This window comes from Dasypus novemcinctus, chromosome 30 (genome assembly GCF_030445035.2).
Source record: "Dasypus novemcinctus isolate mDasNov1 chromosome 30, mDasNov1.1.hap2, whole genome shotgun sequence".
Lineage (NCBI taxonomy): Eukaryota > Metazoa > Chordata > Mammalia > Cingulata > Dasypodidae > Dasypus > Dasypus novemcinctus.
The window spans coordinates 38,963,790-38,971,756 of NC_080702.1; the positions used below are offsets into that span (position 1 = coordinate 38,963,790).

Sequence of the window (7,967 nt, forward strand, 5' to 3'; positions counted from 1 at the left end):
GTTGCTATGGGGGGAGGAGTCGGGTGAGGGGGTGGGGGTATATGGGGACCTCATATTTTTTTAATGTAATATTAAAAAAATAAAGACAAAAAATAAAAATAAAAATAAAAAAATAAAAGCATAAAAAATGTTTACTGATTATAATCAGTTCTAAAAGAATTTTTAATGGAAAGTATTGCTGTGAGAAAATGTTTAAAATTTTGGACAATGATGGCAAGTTAAAAATAGCATGAAGGAGATGAAGGAGTGTTTGTTTCCCTGTTCATTCAGATAAAGGGTTCTACATATTATGTATCTATCAATTTATCTATCTATCTAATAATTAATCACTAACTTAATGAGTTTGCAAACTATAGAAGTTATGATAATTTGCTGTTTCCTGCTTGTGCCTAAATCTGCATTTCTCTGCTCTCTTTTCCAGTAGTATCATCAGCTACATGGGATCAGAAAACCAAACACATGTTTCAGAATTTATCCTCCTAGGTCTCTCAGAAGATACTGATGTGCAGCCCTTCCTCTTTGAACTGTTCTTGATTATGTACATGGTCACCTTCATTGGTAACCTGCTCATCATCCTGGCCATCATCTCAGACTCCCACCTCCACATGCCCATGTACTTCTTCCTCTCTAACTTGTCTTTTACAGATATTTGTTTCACCTCTACCACTGTCCCAAAGATGCTGCTGAACTTCCAGACAGAAAGTAAAATTATAACCTATGAAACCTGCATCATCCAGATGTACTTTTTCATGCTTTTTGGACAATTAGATAACTACCTCTTGACTGTGATGGCCTATGACCGCTTTGTGGCCATCTGTCACCCTCTGCAATACACAGTCATCATGAACCCACACCTCTGTGGCCTCCTGCTATTGGCATGCTGGTTATTGAGTGTTTTAGTGTCTCTTTTACATGGCTTAATGGTTTTGCGGCTGTCTTTTTGTACAGTTTTGGAAATCCCCCATTTTTTCTGTGAAATTAATCAGGTTGTTCAACTTGCTTGTTCTGACACCTTCCTCAATGAATTAGTGATGTATTTTGCATCTGGACTTCTGGGTGTTATTCCACTCACTGGAATCCTTTTTTCTTATTCTAAGATCCTATCCTCCATTTTGAGAATTTCAACACCTGGGGGAAATCATAAAGCTTTTTCTACTTGTGGGTCTCACCTCTCAGTAGTGTTCTTGTTTTATAGTACATGTCTTGGGGTATATCTTAGTTCTGCTACTACCCAAAACTCAAGGACAAATGCAGTAGCCTCAGTGATGTACACGGTGGTCACTCCCATGATGAACCCCTTTATCTACAGTCTTAGAAACAAGGACATAAAGCTTGCCTTAAAAAAATTGACAAACATTCTTACTATAAAAGAATTATTTGTCTCAAATGTGGAAAAATGCCCATGATTAACAGAGGTGAAACACTGAGAAATCGAAATTTAGATACTCTCATAAGTGTATAGAAAAAAAATATGTTACTTGCCTAATTTTTAGCATTCTACTTCTTTAAATTTTATTAATCAAATCCACTTCTTTCTTCTATATTTTATTTTGAATCAGGTAGTCTCTCTTATAGTGTTCTCTAGAATCAGTATTAAAGGCAGATATGGTTGCCTGAATTTTCAGAAGCAAAATAGTTAATACATGTAATTTGGTATTTATAAAATTGTCAGAGATACCAGAAGCATGAAGGTTTACTGCAGTTGCTGCCAGGGCAAAGCAACCAATTTTTTAAAAAGTATCAAATTAATTTTGTAGATACATATTGACAAACTTGTAATTCATTCAACTTGTACAATCAACTGTATTTGCTATAATCACATAATTGTGTATTTACCACTTTTATCATTATTAGAACATTTTCATTATTTCAATAATTCTAATAAAAGACAATGAAACAAGAAAATACCTCACCTCTCAATCTCTCTACATTTCCCCCACTGAATACAGCTGATGTTTCTAGTTATTCTATCCAAAGTGTGTAATCAATGGTTTTAAATAATTTCAGTGTTGTATATTCATCATCTGAAAAATTTTAGAACAATTTCACTACTCCAAAAAGGAAGACTCCACACCAATTATCATTCCTTCATCAGACTTACATAACCACTAATGTACATTCATCTTTTTAAATTGAATTATAATTACATTTTATATAAATGAAATTATACAATATATAGTACTCTGTTTCTGGTCTCCAATTATTATGATGTTTTGGCCTATTTTGTATGATATTAATATTTTGTACTGCATACTTACATTTGTACAGTGTCAAAGAAAAATGGATTTATATATGTATTCCTACTCATTCATTTCTCATAATATATTTATATTTCAAATGTAAATTTAGTTCATAATAGGGCAATCATAAAGCATTTGCCCTTTGGTGTTAGGCTTGCTTCACTCAACATAATGTCTCCAGGTTCATCCATGTTGTCATACGTTTCACAACTTCATTTATTCTTAGTGCTGCACAATATTCTATCATTTGTATAATGCACAATGTGTTTATCCGTTCATCAGTTGATGGACACCAAGGCTGTTTCCAACTTTTGGTTATTGTGAATAACACAACTAGGAACACTGATGTGCAGATATCTGTTCATTTCACTCCTGTCCATTCTTTTAGGTATATACCTAGAAGTGATATTGCTGGGTACCATGGCAAGTCTATACGCAATTTCTGAAGGAACTGCCAAACATTCCTCTACAGTGGCTGTACGATTCTACATTCCCATCAACAGTGAATAAGTTAGTATTCTTTTCTCTCCACATCCTCTCCAACATTTACAGTTTTCCAACTTTAATAGCAGCCAGTCTAATAGCTATTAAACGATATCTCATTGTACTTCTGATTTGCATTTCCCTAATCTCTAGCGATATTAAACATTTTTTCATGGGTTTCTTTGCCATTTGTATTTCTTCTCTGGAAAATTTCTTTTCAATTTTTTTGCCCAGTTTTTGATCAGACACTTTGTCTTTATATTGTTGAGTTGCATGATCCCCTTATATAGAATGGCTACTAAACTCTTATCAGATATGTGATTTCCAAATATTTTCTCCCATTGTGATGCTTGCCTTTTCTAAATTTTGATAAAGTCTTTTGCACTTGAAAAGTGTTGAAGTTTGAGGATGCAACATTTATCTTTTTTTTTTATTTTTATTTTGTTGCTCTTGCTTTGGGCATAAGATTTAAGAAATTACCACCTACCACAAAATCTTGAAGATGTTTTCCCAAATTTTCTTCTAGGAGTTTTATGGTTGCTATTTTTATATTTAAATCCTTGATCTATTTTGAGTTAGTTTTTGTATAGGTTGTGAAATCAGGGTTCCCTTTCTTTCGTTTGAGTAAGTCTTTCCAGTTCTCCTGGCAACATTTATGGAATAGCATGTTATGACCCAGGTGAGCGAGCTTAACAGCCTTGTAAATATTCTTGGACTGACTGTAGAAATGAGGTTCAATTTTTTTAAAAGATTTATTTATTTATTTATTTCTGCACCCCTACTCCGGTTGTCTGTTCTTTGTCTATTTGCTGCGTCTTCTTTGTCCATTCTGTTGTTGTCAGCAGCGCTGGACTCCGTGTCTCTTTTGTTGAGTCATCTTGCTGTGTCAGCTCTCCATGTGGGCAGTGCCATTCTTAGGCAGGCTGCACTTTCTTTCACACTGGGCAGCTCTCCTTGAGCATGGGGTCCCCTATGCAGGGGACGCCCCTGCGTGGCAGGGCACTCCTTGTGCACATCAGCACTGTGCGTGGACCAGCTCCACAAGGGTCAAGGAGGCCCAGGGTTTGAACCGCAGACCTTCCAGGTGGTAGATGGATGCCCTAACCACTGGGCCAACTCCGCTTCCCAGAGGTTCAATTTCTGAGTCTTGACTCCGTCCCATTTGTCTGCCTGTTCTTATGGAAGTTTCATGCTGTTTTTACCATTGTAGCTAAATAATATATTTTAAAGAGAGGAAGTGAGAGTCCTCAAACTTTGTTCTTCTTAAAGACTTTTTTGGCTATTAAGGGTCCCTTATCCTTTGAAAAAATTGATTACTACCTTTGTGGATTCCACAAAAGAGGTTGTGGTTTTTATTGGGGTTACATTGAATCTGTAAATCAGTTTGGGTAAAATTGATATTTTAATATTTATTCTTCCAATCATGAACACAGAATGTCCTTCCATTTAAGTTGTCTTCAGTTTCTTTTAGCAGTGATATGTAGTTTTCTGAATACAAATCTTTTATGTCCTTGGTTAATTATTATTCCTAAAAATTTGATTGATTTATTCACTATAATAAATAGAATTTTTTTCTGATCTCTTCCTCAGATTACACATCAGTAGTGTATAGAAACACTATTGATTTTTGCATATTAACCTTGTATCTGACCATTTTCCTGAACTTGTCTATTAATTCTAGTAGCTCTGTTGTAGTTTTTATGGGATTCCTTAGATATAGGATCATGTCTTCTGAGAATAGTGGAAGTTTTAATTCTTCTTTTCCTATTTGGATGCCCTTTATTTCTTTCACTAACCTAATTGATCTAGCTAGAAATTCTAGCACAGTATTGAATAACAATGGTGTCAGTCAGCATCCTTAACTTGTTCCTGTGCTCAATGGAAAAGCTTTCAATCTTTCACCATTAAGTACAAAGTTAGCTGTAGTATTTTCATATGCGCACATCAACATATTAAGAAAGTGTCCTATTCCTATCTTTTAGAGTGCTTTTTCAAGAAAAGGTACAGTAATTTGTCAAATGCCTTTTCTCCGTCAATCGAGAGGATCATGTGATTTTTATTCTTCAATTTATCAATATGGTTTATTGAAATAATTGATTTTCTTATGTTGAACCACACTTGCTTACCTGGAATAAAGCTAACTCGATCATGGTCTATAATTCTTTTAATGTGCTTTTGGATTCTGTTTGGAAGTTTTTTGTTGAGGATATTTCCATCTATAATTATTAGAGGTGTTCGTCAGTAAATTTCTTTTTCATAGTATCTTTATCTGGTTTAGGTATTAGGGTGATGTTGGCTTCATAGAACGAGATTGGTAGTATTCTTTCCTGTGCAATTTTTGGGAAGAACTTGAGCAAGGTCTGTACTAGTTCATCTTTGAATGATTGGTAGACTTCATCTGAGAAGCCATCTGTTCCTGGGCTTTTCATCTTTGGGAGGATTTTGATGACGGCTTCAGTGTAGTCACTTGTGATTGGTTTGTTGAGGTCTTCTACTCCTATACTCAGTGTAGGTGGTTCATGTGTTTCCTGGAATTCACCAATCTCATCTATATTTTCTAGTTTTTATGGCATACAGTTGTGCATAGTATTCTCTTAATGATCTCTCATTTTTCTAGGGGGTCAGTGATAATGTCCCCCCTCTCATTTCTCATTTTACTTTTGTGCCTTTTCTTTTCTTTTCTTTCTTAGTCTAGCTAAGGTTTGATGATGTTGTTGAATTTTTCAAAGAATTAAATTTGGTTTTGTTATTCTAATGTTTTATTGCTTTTGATTTCTTTTATTTCTGTTCTGATATTTACTATTTCTTTACTTCAGCTTGGTTTGGGTTAGTTTGCTGCTTTTTTTCTAGTTCTTCCAGATGTGTAGGTAGATCACCAATTTTAGCTCTTTCTTCTTTTTGTTGTTTTTATTTTTATTATTCAATTGACTTTTTAAAGTACATAGATCACCAAAAATATTAGTTTCCCACATACCACACACCACACACTTCCCCATTCTTCCCACATCAACAACATCTTTCACCATTGTGGCACATTCACTACATTTGGTGAATACATTTTGAAACACTGTTAATGTAAGCCTTTGAGGGCTATAAGTTTCCCTTTAGCACTGCCTTTGCAGTGTCCCATAAGTTTTGATAGGTTGCGTTCTCATATTCATTTGTCTCAACATATTTACTGAATTAACTTCCATTTTTTTCTTTCACCCCCTGATTGTTGAACAGTGTGTTCAACAACAATTATAAATAATATTTAATTATTTTCCTTTTTTTCTGTCCATTATTGATTTCTAGCTTCATTCTGTTAGGATCAGAGAAAGTGTTTGTTATCATTTCAATTACTTTAAGAATTTTGAGACTTGTCATGTGATGCATTGTATGGTCTATCTTCGAGAAGGATCCATGAACACTTGAAAAGAATGTATATTCTGCAGTTTTGGTGTGCAATGCTCATAGATCTATGTTAGGTCTACTTCATTCATCATATTATTCGTGTTCTCTGTTTCTTTACTTATCCCCTGTCCAGATGTTCTATTCAATACTGAAAGTTACGTTTTGAATTCTCTAACTATTATTGTGGAGACACCTATTTCTCCCTTTAGCTTTGCCAGTGTGTGCCTCATGTGTCTTGTGGCTCTCAAGTTAGGTGCATAAATGTTTAGAACAGCTATTTCTTCTTTGTGAAATGCCCCTTTTATTAATACATAATGACCATTTTCATCCCTTATAACAGATTTGCATTTAAAATCTATTTTTTTCTGCCATAAGTATCAATACCCCAGCTCTTCTTTGGTTATTGTTTATATAGAATACCATTTTCCACCCCTTCTCTTTTAAGATGTTTGTGTTCTTATTTCTGAGGTGAGTCTCTTGAAGAAAAATATAGATGACTCATATTTTTTAATCATATCAATATGTGTCTTTTGATTGGGGAGTTCAAATCTTTAACATTCAATGTTATGACTCTAAAGGAATTACTTACTTCATCCATTTTGAGCTTTGGTTTCTGTTGTCATCTCACATGCTATAATTTAGCTTTTACTCTTTCAAATATTCTTCATTTCTACACTCCTCTCTATGTCACTCATCTTGTTTATTGCTTTCAGGCTGCAGCACTTCCTTTAGTATCTCCTGTAATTCTGGTCTTTTGATAACATACCCTTTCAGTATTTGTTTGTCTGTGAATAATTTGAACTCACATTCATTTTTGAAGGACAGTTTTGCCTGATACAGAATTCTTGGTTGGTACTTTTTCTCTCTTAAGAGCTTAAATACATTGTACCATTTCTGTTGCAGTTTGATATTAATGATGAATTCCAAAAAGAAATATTGGCTTATGTTTGTAAACTGGTCTTTTCATCTGGGCATATAAGATTATATTGGTTTAAAAGTTTTAATTGATTAAGTAATTAGATAAAACTCTTGTGCCAGTAGGATGTTGAGCTAGCATCCTTGGTTGGTGTTTACTCACAGATAAAAAGCATGGTAAAGGACAGAGTGGGAGCGATTTTTATGTTGGAACTTTGATTTTGGATTTTGATGCTGAAGCATTAATCTGGAGCCCCAGGAAGTAAGCTCACAGAGGAAAGAGGAGCCAACACTAGGTAAAAAGAAACACTGAGCCCAGGAAAAAGAAGGCTGAGGAAGGGATGAACCCAGGAAACCTGTACCTTCACCGATATTGGCAGCCATCTTGCTCCAATACATAGAAATAGACACTGGTAAGGGGAGTAAATTATGCTTTATGGCCTGTTATCTGTAAGCTCCTACCCCAAACAAATACCCTTTATAAAAAACAAGCAATTTCTGTTATTTTGCATTAGCACCCCTTTGACTAATTAATACATCTTCCATCTCTCCTCCTTGGTTTTTGATAAGAGGTTGGCTGTTATTCTTACTGAGTTTCCCTTGTATATCATGTTTTACTTTTCTTTTCTCCTTCCAAAATCTTCCCTTTATCACTAATATTTCTCATTCTGAATTGCAGGTGTCTCAGGTAGGCCTGTTCATCTTTCTTCTGTTTGCTGTGCATTTTTCTTGGATATTGATATTTATGTCTTTCATAGGGGTAGGGAAATTTTCATTCATTGTTTCCTCAAATATTCTTTCTCCCCCTATTTCATTCTCTTTTTCTCAGATGCTGATAATGCATATACTTATGCATTTTGCACTGTCATTCAATACTTTTCTCTTTCTGTTCTTCTATCTTTTCCAGGTCAGAAGTTCTGTCTGCAAATTCATTAA

The 7,967-nt window shown here is 34.6% G+C and overlaps 1 protein-coding gene across 1 annotated transcript; it reads left to right on the forward strand.

Annotated features, from left to right (window-relative positions):
• Positions 1 to 437: 437 nt before the first annotated feature.
• Positions 438 to 1,406, forward strand: LOC131276704 (olfactory receptor 7A10-like). The gene has a single exon (XM_058290233.2). The coding sequence runs from the start codon at positions 438 to 440 to the stop codon at positions 1,404 to 1,406; it is 969 nt and encodes a 322-aa protein (XP_058146216.2).
• The last annotated feature ends 6,561 nt before the right edge of the window (positions 1,407 to 7,967 follow it).

Bases quoted from the DNA above. Each gene is read 5' to 3' on its own strand.
- LOC131276704 (XM_058290233.2), top strand. From the start codon at position 438: ATGGGATCAGAAAACCAAACACATGTTTCAGAATTTATCCTCCTAGGT.